The sequence below is a fragment of the Opisthocomus hoazin genome, chromosome 6, assembly GCF_030867145.1.
Source record: "Opisthocomus hoazin isolate bOpiHoa1 chromosome 6, bOpiHoa1.hap1, whole genome shotgun sequence".
NCBI classification, from domain to species: domain Eukaryota; kingdom Metazoa; phylum Chordata; class Aves; order Opisthocomiformes; family Opisthocomidae; genus Opisthocomus; species Opisthocomus hoazin.
Window position 1 is genome coordinate 32,365,304 of NC_134419.1, and position 15,664 is coordinate 32,380,967.

The 15,664-nt window shown below is 50.6% G+C and overlaps 1 protein-coding gene across 16 annotated transcripts in view; it reads left to right on the forward strand.

Moving 5' to 3' along the window:
* Positions 1–8,568: 8,568 nt before the first annotated feature.
* The window catches only part of SEC16B (SEC16 homolog B, endoplasmic reticulum export factor), a 149,117-nt gene continuing 142,021 nt past the window's right edge, over positions 8,569–15,664 (forward strand). For 14 of the 16 annotated variants that reach the window (XM_075422587.1, XM_075422586.1, XM_075422593.1 and 11 more), the window contains exons 1-10: positions 8,569–8,642; positions 9,648–9,964; positions 11,034–11,173; positions 11,520–11,625; positions 11,745–11,859; positions 12,572–12,713; positions 12,911–13,068; positions 13,157–13,218; positions 14,446–14,581; positions 15,123–15,353. In XM_075422587.1, the coding sequence (XP_075278702.1) occupies positions 9,717–9,964; positions 11,034–11,173; positions 11,520–11,625; positions 11,745–11,859; positions 12,572–12,713; positions 12,911–13,068; positions 13,157–13,218; positions 14,446–14,581; positions 15,123–15,353 (1,338 nt within the window). In that variant the 5' untranslated portion in view covers positions 8,569–8,642; positions 9,648–9,716. Of the gene's footprint in view, positions 8,643–9,647; positions 9,965–11,033; positions 11,174–11,519; positions 11,626–11,744; positions 11,860–12,571; positions 12,714–12,910; positions 13,069–13,156; positions 13,219–14,445; positions 14,582–15,122; positions 15,354–15,664 lie in introns of those variants that run through there. The other 2 variants (XM_075422599.1, XM_075422602.1) reach the window with 2 other exon arrangements.

The following is a 15,664-nucleotide window of genomic DNA, read 5'->3' on the forward strand; positions in this document are numbered from 1 at the left end:
CATTGAAGCTGACAAAACTTAAATTTGTCTGTGCTGTGCCCTGCTGTTCCAGCTTCCAGCATCGGATGGACTCTGGCTACACCAGCCACTTTGATGTTGCCGCCGATTACCAAGAGCTTCCTCCACTGCAAGAGCCCTCCGTGCTTTCTTAGCATGCTGCAGCGACTACAGTCCCACTTTGCAGTGCCTTAGACCCTGGAGGAAGTTATTTAACTCTCATCCAGCCTTTAAAAGCTTTGCAAATTCATCACATTACACACAGCTTCTCATTGCAGAAGAAAAGAAGTGGTTTTTTAGCTTATTTCACCGGTAACAGCAGAAAATGGCCTATTGCAGCAAAGAATTTGCCCAAATAAACTGTGAGCCGTAGCTGTCCTGTAGATAGCATCCATCTCATTTTAGTATCCTGGGAACACTACAAGCATCCACTGTTGAAGCACCATTGTGCTTCGGGTAAATGTGCTGCTTAAAGACAGCAGTCAGCAAAGACCACCAAAGTGTGGATTCATTTTATATGTTCAAGCTGTCCCCTGAATTATCAGCGACACCTACAGTCAGCAGTCTGATGGTAATAAAGTAGTTAAGGTCATAGTGGAAGAGCAGGACCCTTACCCTGTTGCACCTACTGAGTTCCAACAGTGTTTAAGGACTTTAAGTCACATATTACACCTAGGTTACCACATTTATTAGTCTTCAGTCATCATCTTTCCGTCAGCTTGCTCTGTTGAAATAGCATCTTTGGTTTCTTCAAGTCACACCACAGGGAATTTTGCATTTTAGTTGCACACTATAGATACAGAAAACCTTAAGAAACTGATTTTAAGTTTATCTGAGAAGCTTTTTAATATTATTTCTACTACAATAGCCCTGAAGAAACCAGTCTCCCCCTTCCAAGTGCTGCTTACCTCAGCCACATCTTTTATTGATCTTCCTTTTGCCAAGTAGAAGCCTTCAGGTCTTTGGACAGCCTCATACCTTATAGATTTTTCTCTTCAGTGATATGCAAACCTTTCAACAGCTTCCACTCTTTGCTCACAAATAATCACCTCAGGCAAAGAAATAAGCATTTTTTTTTAATCTCATAACTGTATAATGTGTTTCAGGCTTTGACCTCTACTTCTCAACCTGATGCCCAGATTCAAAAGTGGTTTCCCTCTAGTTCTTCCTTCTTCAGCAGCTAGTACCACAGCAGAAACCCACTCTTTCCTGCCCTCAGTGCCTAAATAAGCTTTGGTGGCCCTGACTGGCCTCACCTGAGCATCCCCACCCATGGGCCTGGGGGCCTATATAAGCTCAGCCTTAGGGCTTTTCTTTATTTCTAAGCTGTGTTGTAGGAGCATCAGTTAGCAGGTCAGTATAATCAGACTGGTCTCAGACCCTGCTGTTTCTGGACCTAGCCAAGGGTCTCAGACCGGGGTGCTTTCTCTAGAACTGGTTCTGACCTGTAGACTGACTTGCCAGCTGGCTTTAGTCCCACCTCACCTCTACAGCGGTGCCTGAGCCTGGACCTGGGTGCTTTCCAGCACTCTTTTCCCTTGGTTCTCCAGCTCCTAAAGAAGGTAAAACCTCCTTTGCTTGTTTTTATATCCTAATATTAGCTGTTGATTGTTTATTGTTCTTGCTGAAGCCATTCCACCATCCAGGCAGTTCCTGTGAGACACCTTTCCTGAGCAGGGCTGTTTTGTTGTCCTGGTGTCTTCACTTTGTGGTAGGAGATGTGGTAGGGCTGGGCTTTCTCTTGCCTTGGCTCTGGGGTGCCTGCTGTCCCTCTGCACCTACAGCTGGGTGGTGGTAGGCACCTATGGGATTCATTTCCCATATGAGCTCCTGTAGCCAAGTGCTGGCACCCGACGCTGAAGCTCCCAGGTGCTGAGGATGTTGTGCATCCCACCCAGCTTCCATTCAGCTGAGCTGAGCTTACAGACGTCAATAAGCTTGGTCAGGTGTAGTGGTGGGTATCTCCTATGGCTTGCTGAATAATTTGTTATTGTCTTCTCCTGAAGAGACTCTCATCAGCCTCATGCTGGGGTAGCTGAGCAGTTGGGGAAAGGAGCATGCTGTTGGCCAGGGTGTTTCACATCCCTGCTACATACAGTTAAGTGAAGGGGAAAAAAATTGCAGCTGCCCACAGGGTGTTGCCTTTCTCAGGAACCGTGAAGGATTTCTTCAGCTCTTCAAAATGTCTGGAGTTTTAGTACTAACAATCAGCAAAAACTGGAGTGGAATATCAACGGAGCACAGCTTTCAAAAACTCATTTTCTTTTTCCTTTCAAGCCCACAATAGGATTTTAAGAAAAACTTTGAATAATGGATACACTTTTGAATAATGGATGTTTCGCAGCCAAAGTCCCTTGACTTTTCTCTCTGTGCCTGAATGAGAAGCCTTTTAATTACACAACATGTAGAGAGGAAGTACAAAACGCTTTGTGTCTTGTGCTGCTGATCAACTGATGTGTACGCTCCCATTAAACATTCAGAGATGGGTAAGTGTATCCCAGCCCCAAGCTGTGTGTTATGCATGTTGGGTTTTTATCAGCTAAGGATCTGGCATGAGGCATTTTGAATTTTCCCTGTCTCTGTTATGGCTGCTCATAATTTTCCTCTTTTTTTTTTATGTGGATTGGATCTTTCCTGCTGCTAGGAAGGTGTTCCACATGAAGAGATTGCACCTTATTCACGTTCTGGGCTCATGCGATGTGATGCGAGGTCACCTTGTGAAACGAAGAAGCCTCCTAAGCTCACACCATGGAACAAACTTTTAAATAGGCTTTTCCAAAACAGCAGGGCCTATCACAAGGGTTTTACTGAGAGATGATTGCGTGGGGTGAAAGAGCTGCCCTGGTGTCTGTGCCAGGCTGGGTGCCGTGCCGTGGTGTGACGGTGAATCTGTGACACACAGAGGAATTTGAGCCCCCTGCGAATGAGCTGTGCGGGATGCAGGGAGGGGAATGAGCAAGCACAGTGCTGATATGGGGCTTCCCTGCCCTTATTCTAGTGTGCTGTTGTCTGTCCCTGGCTCTTTTCCAAGTTCATTTGGCTGTCATGAAAGTTTAACTCTGCTGCAGAAGGGAAAAGACAAGTCGCTGTGCCCCTGAAAAATGTAAAGGGTGGGTTTGGCATCAGTGGTTTTGTTGCGCTCTATCCTTGTCCTCAGTTTCCCTGGTCAGGTGCCCAGCACTCTGACTGAACCCAGATGGGCTCAGCTGAGTGAAACCCTGCTGTGTCAGTACTCCTCTAACTTTTGTCTGCACAAAAAGCCCTTAAACCAAAAACCTATGACCCTGTCAGCTCCTCAAGCACAAATCCAGCCCAGGGACTGAGCCTTGATTAAAAAAAATGCTGCTGGAGCCTGGCTCCGTCCTGCTCCCAGCCCTCTGCGTCCTGGCTGCAGGTGAATGGAGGCTCAGCTAATACAGAGGTCCTGTGGGTTTAGAACATGTTTAACTCTTGCCATTAGACCGTAGAAGTAGCCATGGTGGCCGCTTGTCGGGATGGCACAGAGGGACCCATGGGATCTCTTACATCAGACATTTCTCTTTCATTTAAAGGTTTTTGGTGATCCTTGCCCCTGCACACTGTGGGAGGCTGCTGGCCAGATTTCTGGCTTTAAACAGAGCTCGTTCTCTCTCAATTTTATGGCTTCTTGCCTTAGAGGACAACTGCAATTTAGCTTTATTTTGCAAAATTTGACATGACTCGAGACTGTGATTTACCAGCCTTGAAGGATATGGTACATGCAACCATGGAGGGCATAAGTGTCTTTTCATGGTAGAGGAGTCATAAACTGAGATTAAAAAAAATGAGGGAAACAATACTGTCCAACTTTACAAGGTAGCACTAAGAACAAGACACAGCAAAGCCATCTGTAACTGTCAAGGGTCTTTATTGTCCCTGATCGTGTGTAATAGAGCTCCTGAATGAGACCTGTGGTCTCAAATATGAAGGCAACCTACATTCGAGTGTCTGAAAAGACACAAGATGGCAATCTTCTCAAAAGGACACCCTGGAATATCTCAGGGCTAAAGATTTCCAAGCTGTCAGTTCTCTTTGCTCTGGTGCTTGCTAGAGACCCTGGGAAAGGGCCTGTGCCCAGCTTGCTCCATCCGTGGCCACCAGCAAAGGAGCCTTAAAGTGTGTGGGCTCTAACTTCTTCCCTCTGAGGGTGACAGAGCCCTAGCACAGGCTGCCCAGGGAGGTTGTGGAGTCTCCTTCTCTGGAGATATTCAAGACCTGCCTGGACAAGGTCCTGTGCAGCCTGCTGTAGGTGACCCTGCTTCGGCAGGAGGGTTGGACTGGGTGACCCACAGAGGTCCCTTCCAACCCCGACCATTCTGCGATTCTGAGGTGGAAATCTCTGATGGCATCAGCACAAGCATGGCTGATAGCCCTGGTCGTGTGTTTCGATCCAGAGCAGCTCAGCATCCCTCCCCTGCTCATTTGCAGCACGCACGCTGCGAGGTGCAGCAGTTGTAGCCGCTGGTGTTTATTCTGGGGCTCGTTTTGACATCTGCATCCCCCTCTTTGCCTTCTGTCTCCTCCATATCTTCCAGCAGACACGGGTCCAGAGGGACATTTCATATAGCAAGGAGATTTTAGACAAGGAAGAATAACTTCCTCTTGTTTTTTGTGCTTAATGCCACAAGAATAGCTTCAGAACTCATTTTGCTTGAAAATTAGTTTTCCCTGGTTGAGCAGGGGGTGGTGGGGGCGGGCGGAGGAACTACCTCTGCTTGGTTTTCATTCTTTGCCCAGCGAATATTTCCAGGCCTCTGGGTTTTATATGTTAATTTTCAGCTTAAAGGTTGTAACGCGTTGCAATATGGCGAGGCGACAAGGGCGGTGTGACAGCTTCCAGGCTGCTCGTGCTCATTTTATCTGCAAATGGTTGAATTTGCAATGTGTAATGATATCTGTAAGGCAGTTAGCAGCCAGATAAACATCAATTTTATGGCTGGGGAAACAGAAGGGGCGTTGCACAGAAAAACGAGAGGACCTGAATACTGAAAGCTCTCTGACCTCCTTGATGCTGTTGGGTTTAGCTCTTGTGTCTCCGTTGGCCCTCGTGCATCCCAATCCCTTTTTGTGTCTCTGTTGGCCCTCGTGCATCCCAATCCCTTCCAGTGACTGGTCGAGATCGGTGGGATGATGTGGCAGAGCCTGCCGTGACAGGACGCAGGAGCAGCACAGCCTTTCCTTTCGGCGTGGGGGATGCCAGTAGCAAGGGCTTAGCATTCACAGCCAAGAGTTGAGAGGTTTTGATGAGATGGGAATGAAGTAAGGCAAAGACTTCAAAGTTTTTTGGGGCTTGCTTTGTAGTAGGAGCTCACGTGGGAGGCTGGAGTTACCTTTCCATCGCAGCCAGACTGGGGACATCTCGGTACAGATGTCCTTTGATTTTCACAAATAATAGATTTGTGCAGCTCTGCTTCTTCATTGGATATGGTGCAGGGTGTAAAATGCTTTTTCTTAACTTGTGGTATGCTGAATGCCTCTGGAATGCAATTAATATTCTTGCCTAAGCCTCAAAAAATCATTAGGCGGGTCTGGATGTTGCTGAACGTGATTGCGTGTGTGCGGGGAGGTGGTGGGGAGGGATGGCTCAGCCCCTCGAAGCTGGAAACAACCCAATGCAGGGCTGAAAGGTGCGAAACTGTTGGTGACGACTTCAGCACACAAACTGGCGATAGGAAAATGTAGACAGCAGAGCCGGGCTGTCTGGCTCAAATCCACACGATGGAGCTAATGAAGCGGCTGCGGGTAGGAGCAGATGTGATCTCAGCAGCTTGGGGAGCCACCACCTTCCTCCCACTGGGATGTCCCCAGCCTGGGAAGGCCCCAGCTGCCACCCCCAGCAGGAGCAGGAGCTCTTACCACTCTGTCCCTGTAAGCCTGGCAGGAGTGATCAAGCTAATTAGTTAATTAGCTGGCATTGAGGCTGAGGGAGGGGTAAGGGGCTCTCTGCATGCTGGTGTGGGTGCTCAGCCTGCCTGGGAACCTGGCAACCCCGGGTTTCCTGGGTGGTTTGAGTTTTGGTGGTCTGTGTGACATGGAATACGCTGTCAAACGTCTCAAACACTGGCAGCGTGTTCAGGGCTGCTTTTTTCACTGCATAGAATATTTAAGGAGTTTTCGCGTTTTATGTAGCTCATTTACCACTTGCATTTTCGCCCCACAGATGTGATGAGAGATGAGCTGGTGTCAATTTTTTTTCTCATAGGTGTAGCCAGCCCTTTCAAACTCCCCTGTGCTGTGACATGATGCTTAACACATCTCCACAAAAAAAGCATGTGGATACACCTCGCATTTCTATGGGGCTAAAGCTTGGAGATGAAGAAAGCTTCCCATTGATGCCATTAAAAAAAAGTAATCATCTCATCTCAGAACCAATTAGAAACAACATAAATCACGTAAAAATAGCTTCCAGTACTGAAGCTGCTTGGATTTTGCCTCTTAGATTACAAAGATTTCTGATAAGGCTTGGCTAATTACTTTCACCCCTTAGGTTTGGTGTGGGGGGGACTGGCCCAAGAGTCCGGGGCTGGCTGTGAGCGGAGCCCCAACACGCTGCTCAAACACCCGGAGGGCATGAAGAAAAATATTTTCCACCTAATCTTGTTACTGTGACAACAGCAGTGAAGCCTTTTAAAGTGGAAAAATACGATTTTTTTAAAGAGATATTGCTGTCCCTTCAGCTCTGTCTGACAAATGCTGTCTACAGCGCGTGCTGCCAGCTTTGCCATAGTCCTGCAAGCTGGATGGCAGTCCTGTGGCACAGAGCTTGGGTTTCCAAGAAAGCTATGAATCCTTTTAAAATAGAAATTTCTTGGCTAGAGGCGATGTGGTCAAAGGGTTATCCTTTTCTTTCCATCCTTCTAGCCCATCTGGTCATTTTATCTCTGTTTTTAGTTCCTTCACTTTTCATTTCCCAGCACCCTCCCATAGCTCTCTCCTTCTCCAATGCACTTTTCTGCTTTTTCTTTCAAGCTGGTGTTCCCCAGCTGTCTGTTTTAAGCCACTTTTGCTCAAAGCTTGACATTGCTGGCAGTGTTTCTTATGCCTCCTTCTCTGACATGGACCAGTACAGCATCTACACTCATCTCAAACACCAACATCACAAGTTGCAGCTGCTTTTATGCAAGTCAAGCTCTCGAGTCTTCCTCGCAAGCCGAATCCCCCAGGTCTGGCTGGCAACGGCAGCCCGAGGAGCTGCGGCTGCTCTTGGCCTCTTCACCTTGCAGGTTCCCAGTATAAATTTGTCTGGTTGCTAGAAAATGGGTTGGAAACATCCAGCAGTCACCTCTTGGCTAAAAACCTACAATTATTAGCCAGCAGCCAAGTGGAAGTACGATATATATTTATACATGAAAAAAGTGGGATGCTCATGGTCCCTAGGGATCCTTTCCAGCTTTCCCAGAAGACCTGACCTGTCCATAACAGACCTTTTACTTTGTTCAAAGCCTCCCAAAGCTTTGAAGGGCAGCTACAAAATGGATGGGAGATGCTTAATTCCCTTCCGCCAAAGCGGCTTGGCAGCACAAAGACAGCGCTTCCCTGGTCTGCTTTTCTTCCAGTCGGCTCTGGGTGCGGCTGAGTGCTAAGGATATTTTTTTATTTGAAACCTTGAATTCTGCAGAGACCGAGCGCTTGTTTCATAGGATCACCAGGGAAAATTTCTCACTCTCCCAGTAGGGTGGAAATTTCAAGCTCTGAAGCTATAACATATGCGGTCTTCCAGCATCATTAAAATAGTTTTTTTTTCTGACAGTGCCACCACAATGCAAAGAATATGATCCTGCCTGTGAATCCAAATCAATTGGTGTTGCCTTGTCATGGTGGAGGTAATCTGGGGAAAGCCATGACTATGAGGGTATGAAAAAAGAAGAAAAAAAAAAAAAGAAAAGCCCTTTTTCTGCTGGTCATCCCATGTTCCTCGATGCTGCCCTTGGGCTGAAATCTGGCTGCTGGCACTTGGCAAATGGTGGCTTCAGGGGTTAGGAAACCCTGGCCAGGGGGGAGAGGGTGGCACGTTGCTAGGCTGCTGGGTGGAAGATGCTGGCTCCTATATCCAGCTTTTACTGCGATTTTCTATAATGCTGTTTGCTCTAATTCTTTTTAGGTTTTAAAGGATCCTGGGGGAGTTTGGGAGAGGGTCTCCAGGCATGAATGCCTGGTCACTTCTAGGATGAGGCCATTACTGCACTATAAGGACTTGGACGAGGCAGTGATGGGTCTGACCCCAGCTCCATCCCATCCCAATTCTGCTCCGGGCAGCGGCTCGAGATGAGGCGTCTGGGTCCGGATTAACCCAACAGCTCAAGTTTTATTTATTACTATTTAGAAAGCATGAGGATGTATAGAGGAGGATACTTATGACATAAAAAAACCCTCAAGGGATAAATATCTTTTTTTTGCACTCGGAGGGCTGCGTGCTCCATTGCTCTTGTGAGAGGAGGCACAAATGACGAGGAAGGTAACCCTCAGGGATGGAGAGAGCGGGACAAACCCCTCCCGGGAGTCGTCGGTCAGGGCGGAGAAGCGGAGGCTGCCCTTTGCCCGCCGCGGTGGCCGGCGGCACATGTGGCAGTGGACTTTGGCAGCAGCACCCAGGGAGCGGAAGAAGGGCCCCGGGGGGCTCCGAGCAGGTGTGTGCGGCTGTGGTGGTGGGAAACCCCCCCGGGACGAAAATTAGGGCGACAGGAATGATGGGTGTCCGGATGCTTGTGCCTGGGGGCTATTTAGGGCAAGGATTTAACCCCGATTTCGCCTAGAAGGGGCACAAACCAAGCTGCCTCTGTTCAGACAGGAGCATGTGGTCCCCCCCAGCCCTGAAATGATCCCAAAATGCCTTAAATGCTAGGTGTGAGGGGGGTGACGAGTGGTTCAGACAGCGTCTCACCGTCTGCCTGCGTCAGGGAGGTTCGTGAGTCTTTGTGGGGGCAGTTTGGGTACCGATGCTGCAAGAGGAGACGGGGTGGGGGCGGGGGCTGAGGGTGGCATCCCCCTCCCCGGCAGCTGGGGCTTCACCCACGCCTTGTCCTGGGCTCTCCTTAGGGTTTCCTCTTCTGCGTGGGACCTTTAGAAGTAAATCAGGTGGCCGCTTGAGCTGCTGTATCCTTGCTGGAGCTGAAAGGCAGGAGGAAGTATCTGCTTCCACCCCATCTCATAGCTCGCATGAGCAAAGCTCCATTTCTCCCTGCCTCCATCCCTGCGCGTTTCTTTGAGAATAACTCTCCTTGTCCTGCCCATTGCTTTGCCAATGCTTCTTCCCCTACCACGTATAAAATGGGGTTTCACTGCCTCGTCACAGAGGTAAAGCCTATTTGTCACCTGCCTGGGGAGGCTGCAAGCGGTGCTGCTTTGCAGGGCTGGCTGGGGGTGCAGGAGGACGCTGCCTCTCGCTCCAGGAAGAGACAGATGCCTGTTGCTTTCAGAAATGGACCGGTTTATCCTGGTGTTTTATGGGGAGCTTCAAGCTTAGACAGGTGTGGAGATGGCTTTTCCTTGTCTCTGGGCATTTTGGAAAGGATGCTGGGTTTCCAGCAAGCCCCCAGAAGCGGAGAGCAGGTGACAACAGGCTTCATGGGGGACTTTGAGCAGGGTGAAAATCTGCTGATCAACCACACTGTGGTTTATCTCATTGCTTACAGGCCACTACAGCCATTTGGGATTTGACCCCCCACCCCAAAACCAGAGAGGGTCTTGCTGCCAAGCTCGTGATGGACACCTGGTCCCCGTCCCGGCCACCCCATCCCCGGGGATGGCGAAAGGCTCACCATGGGCCCCCACCACAGCCCAGGTGGCAGTTCCTCCGCGCAGGGCCCCCGCCTCACCCCAGCTCCTGGGCTGTGGGCCATGTCCCCGGCCACCCCTGGGACCACGGCCACCACCCCTGGAGGGATGCCCGCAGACCGGCTTCATGGGCTGAGCAGTGCAAAAGCGGCTTCCCCAACAGGCCGTACTCCAGGTGAGAGCTGCCTCCCCCTGCCGTGCTCCTGCTGAGCTCCCCTCCTCGTGAACCCTTTTAAAAGAAGATTTGACCACTTCACCGTTCTTGTGGGGTTGCGAACCGGGTGCTGCCCTCATCACGGTGCGGGCAAAGTGGTGAGCATCCACCAGCCGCAGGCTCAGAGAGGCAAGGAGCGATTAGGTGATGTCCAGATGTCGCAGCAGCCGATAACGTCTATATTTAAGGCTGCGCGGCAGTTGCAGCTCCGATTTCTTTGTACAGCTGTGACTTCTGTGGTTGCCGTTTTACAGGCTTCATCTCAGTCCCGAGGTGCGTTTTTCTTGAAGGTTTGATTAAATGCAGCTCTTTACCAAGTGCAAGGTGAACAATAAACATAAAAATGTTAATAGAGGAGCAAAAGGGAGCTTGCAAGCTCAGCTGCTGAAACAGCGGAGGGTGGAAGGATGAAATGCGGGCTAGAGGATGCTCCCGGTGCCAAGAGCTTCGAGCGCTCGAGCAAACGTGGGTTGATCTGCCTGAGTTATTGCCCTTGGCGAGTGCTGGGGTGAATGCTCAGGGTTCAGTGCTGAGGCTGTGCGGTGCTCTCCTGGGAAGGGGAGGCTGCTGTGTGAGTTGTGAAGGGTTCGGGTATGTGGGTGGCTTGGGTCTGGGTTCGGCTGGGCTCTGGCGCAGGGGTGAGACCTGCTGAGCCATGTAGTGGACATGGCGGCTCCAAAGCTTGGTGGAGAAGGTGCCTTTGGGGGGCCTGTCCTAAAAGGGGAGTGAAAGTTGATCCCTGTGACAAGTCCACATCGCTGAGTTGAGATTGGGCATCTCCGGAAACTGCAGTGCACAGCTTTCTCGTAGATGAGGGTGGGAAAGGATCCAAACCTCCTGCTGCTCCTTCCAGGCATGATCCTGGAGCAGCTTCTGGCCCTGCTGCTGAGCAGGGGACCTGGCTGTATTTCCATCACCCTTTCTGCCTCCAAAGGTCCTGTCTGGGGCACGAGTCTAACCTGAGACGTTGTCCAGAACCCGCAGAGGTGCCTTTTCTTTCTCAGACTGAGTGTGTTGTTTTGTGTTTCAGGCAAGGATATGAAGACCCCCACTGGCAGAATCCAGCAGCCAGCTATGGGGATGACTACACCTACCAAAGCCAGCAGTGGCAGCCGGTGGCCTGGCAGGGTGACAGAGATACGGGCTTCTCTTTTGGGTCTGGGCATGGAGGTAGCTTGCTTGCAGGAGAAGAGGCGATGCTTTGTCCAGGATCGGTTCTTCTCCCAGAGCTTGCACATCTCCAGGGCTTTCTTCTGCCCACACTCCTGGGCCATTGGTGCCATTCTCCCCGTACAACACTGCCCTCAGTTTGCATTTGAGAAATGTGAACAGGAACTAGGTGCACCCAAGGGAATGTTTGATATTGATCAGGGTGGCCAGGGCCTTGCTTTTGCTGTTTCTGGAGTTCCTGGGCTGAAGAAAATGGGAGGGAGGAAAAAAGAAAGGAGTTCTTTTGCAACTTCATTACAGCTTGTTGCTCTGGAGGGGCAACGCTAAATCTTAATTCTCTCCCTAGACCAGAGACGGGGAGAGCCTTATGGCAAGAGCACCAATTACTGGGACCAGCACTACTACAGGGGTTACCACCCCAACCTGGCCACAACCCACCCGGGGCAGGACAGGTAAGCGTGGAGGGTCTGTGCGGCAACTGGTGCCACCATCTACTGCAGAATTAAGGCGTTTGTGGCTGGTGCCAAAAATCTCTGACCTTCAGGGTGTCTCCTTTTGCTCCCTTCTGCAGGACACAGACATACAACTCTTATGAGGAGAGATATGTCTTGTCTGCCCGGCCTGAGCGGGCAGGGGGAGAAACCCTTGGCAGCGATTCAGGGGAGGCCGGTGGCCAGCCCCGAGAGGTAACCTCGAGACGGGCAGGGGTGGAGGACAAAGGCTGGGGGATCTCCCAGAGATTTTGGGAGCAATCCACGAGTCCCTTCTCCAGCTGGGAAAGGGGCTGAGGAGAAAAGGGTTGCTTGGCTATGTTGCACTTGGTGCTGAACAGTCTCTGGGGATTATTAGTGGGTTATTAGTATTTATGAACTCTCCATCTGCTGGGCTGTTGCCCCCCCCTAGGCATGGGGCTGTACACTGCTCCCACACAGGGCGAAGAGCAGGACAGAGATCCAGGCTTGGTGGGATGCTCTCCTGCATCCTCCCTAGGCAGTGGAAAGCTGTGTGTTGTTGTCAGCCCTGTCCTCCAAGTCCTGCTCCATCACACTTGTGTCCTGGTTGCTGTGTTTTCCCAAGAGCGAATTAAAAGCTGCTGTGCTGGTTTTGCTCCTGGGCAATGTTTTTTCAGGTTCCCAAGCCTTATGTGCTGGCTGTGCTGAGGAGTCAATGTTGGGGCTGCACTGGTGGCTGATGTAAATTACAAGCCATTGGGTATGGCCAGTGATGAACCGAAGATGCTGAAGGGCGTGAGCTGCTCAGATGGGAGTCAGCTGTGCTGTGCTTCTCCTGCTGAGCACTTTCAAGGAGCAGCAGAACCTGTCCCACTGCTCTGGGAGCAGAAGAGTGGCTGTCTCCCGAATTTCTCAACTAGGTTTGTGTTTTCTCCATTCCTCACAGCCCTTGGGCCAGCCCAGCCTGCTCATGCAGTACCGTGAATCGGGGCTCAGCTCCAGCAGCTATGAGCTCAGCCAGTACATCCGTGATGGTGCCGACCACTATGACCCTGTGCTTCCAGGGAGCTGGAGCCCGACACAAGGAGGTGAGGCGTGATGGAGCCCTGGCCCCCTCTGAAAAAGGGGGAGCAAGGAAATAGATGGCTGGTGTTAGGAGATTTGCTGTCTCGCAGCTTGGTCCTTTCCTGGAGAAGGTTGGGAAAGGACCTGGTTGCGTCCTCCATAGTGTAGGTGATGTGGGGTCAAGGTGAGGGGGCTCATGGTGGCCTGTCTGTCATTGCAGGGGTGCCCTTGGTGTCTACCTCATCCCTGGTGGTACCCCTCAAGTTCTCGCTCCCACACGTGGCGGTGTGCTTTGGAGCTGGAGGGCAGCTGGTTCTGGTGTGTCCCCACCGCCCTGCCGAGGGCCAGCTAGCCCATGTCGAGCTGCACAGCCTGGAGGTATGCCAAGGCATGGACTTTCAGTGAGCCCATCTGGGGCTGGCCTGATTGCTGGAGTCCAGCTGCTGAATTTGCACTTGTTTTGTAGGTAATCCTTCATGACACTGAAGAGTTGGAGGAGCTACAGGCCTTCCCGGGGCCCTTGGCCAGGTATGCTGCAAGGGCAGGTCCAGGAGCTATGTCCTCCTGGTTGTGCTGGCATGGCTGGCCCGGGAGCACCTCTCCTTTAGGAGGAGACAGGGACTCAAGGCAGATTTTGGGGTCCTCATGGTTTCGAGATAACTGCAAAGACAAAATCTAGGTTCAGATTTGGACCTCAGCCCCTTTTCTGCGGTGTAGGTTGGTTTGGATTAAGGGAGATGGTTTTTTTAAATATTTGTAGGGTGTGGGTTTAGTGTGATTTGTATGTCTGACTATTTTGTGCTGATATCCCAGAAAACTGATTTTTGGGGAGATCTCTTTGGATGTCTACAGCCCTGGGTCAACCTGCAGTTTAGCTTTTCCTAAGTTTTTTTGTGCCCTGATACTGAGCATGGCAGGGTCAGATCCAGCGTGAGCCTGGCGATGGTTCATGGCCCACTGCATCAGGCTGTCTCTGTATCGTACTGGTTACACCACTGTGTCTTCTGCTCACTCATCACCAAAACAGGGAGACAAAATGTGTGTGCAGAAGGAGGAAAACCGTTTAGTGAGCAGAAGAGCTGTGTGTGCCCAGAAACTGAGTAGAAGACCTGGAGATTACTGGTTGTGCCAAAGGGGACATTGGGAATCTCCGTATGTTAAGTTGATGCATTTGGGTCAGGATCAGCATGGATCAGTCCCTCTCCCCTGGCTGATCTTGTGTCTCAGCCACCCTTTCTTTCCAACTGTCTGATTATTTTATTATGAGGCAGCAGTTCTGCCTGGCTTGTACAGAGCTTAAATGTTCCTGCTTCTGTTTCAGACCCAAAGGGTTTATGTGGTCACAAGTGTCCTTTTCCCTGCACTGTGCCAGTGAAATACAAGATACTGTCTGTATGTGGGCCTGTTCCTGCAGACTTGGACATCCATTTTGCTCTAAAAGCAAAGCAAAATGGAGGTTCTTTGCAGATGGATGGGTGAAAATATTATCAGGAGTGCAGAGAGAGGGTTTGACATGCGCTCTGCATCCCTGAAACGCACAAATCTGCGAAGTCATAATAATGATAGAATTCAAACATTTTTGAGCATGGTGTGGCCAATGTGGTAGGTGGTCATTGGCACTGAGGTTCGTCTCTCCTCCACCTCTCACTTTGAGTCTTTGGCATCCCCATCAGTGAATCTGAGGGATGCTTTGAGTCTGATGTCCTGGATTGCTTTGCCTTGGGTTTCTTTTGATGCCTTTCTTTGCGGCTGTAGGGAAGATCTGCACAAGGTGGATGTGATGACGTTTTGCCGGAAGAAGATAGCCATGAGCTGTGATCTCTCAACACAGAGAGGCAGAGATTCAGCTCTTCTCTGGAAACTGCTGGTCCTCCTCTGCAGGCAGAATGGGGTAGGCGTCCCATGGCAAGGGGCTGACCCTTTTGGTCTTAGAAGTGAGAAGAGTTATATGCCCCTTATGTGGCTCTTGATTCAGTTGCTGCTTGCAGGGGGTTTACCTTAAAAGCACCCTGTTCCCGCAGTACCATCAATTGGTTTGATACTGCCTGGATGTTTGGAGCAAACCCTTCTTTGTGATTGCTCTTCATCCTTGTGAGCTACCAGCAACCCGATGCTATAGTGCCTCTGAACAGGACTGTTGTCTCCTCCATCGAGGAGCCAGCCCTTAACCCAATGAAATCCACCCAGTCTAATCTGTGGCTGCTTGCTGGAAGCAGATGAATAAGATCTTCAGAGCGAGGGCTGTGAAGGTCTCACTAGTAGCGTTGAATCCTTTGCCCTCCAAAACTGCATGCTGTTGGCCAAGGCTGGTCTTGCTGAGGAGATGTGCTAGTAAGAGGACATGAGTGTAAGGGTGTCGAACTAGAAGTACCATCAGCCTTCACTCACGAGGCAACCTCCATGGGTCTTGCTCTTCGCCTTTCCTCTCGCAGTCCATGGTGGGCTCGGACACGGCTGAGCTGCTGATGCAAGACTGCAGGTGCCGGGAGAAGTACAAGAGACAAAACCCTGCGGCCAAAGTGATCGGTCTAGCGGATGATGAGTGGATGTCACGTCAGCCAGGGACACTGGACCTCATCACAGGGGAGGTCCCTCCCGTTGTGGAGACGCAGGCACAGATAGTGGAGAAGTTCACCAAGCTCCTCTACTATGGCAGGAAGAAAGTAAGTGGTAAGCAAGATCCCAGGACACAGGGCTGACTTTTTTCTTGGCCTGTTTGGCCTCTTCAGGCAGATTCTAAAGGGAAGAGTGGTCACGAGGCAAATTGTGGTTGTGGGATCAACCCTGCAAGTTGTGTTTGTACAATAGGGCTTATGGCAGTGGTCTCCCACCACTGAGAATTGGGATGGGACCCCGGCTGAAGATAAGATGCAGAGGCTTTTACTGGCAGCATGGGTTTAGTTGCAGCTGTGTGATCTCAAGGGATACCCAAGGCACAGGGAGAGAGGAGGCTTTGGATGCGGAGAAGCTTGGA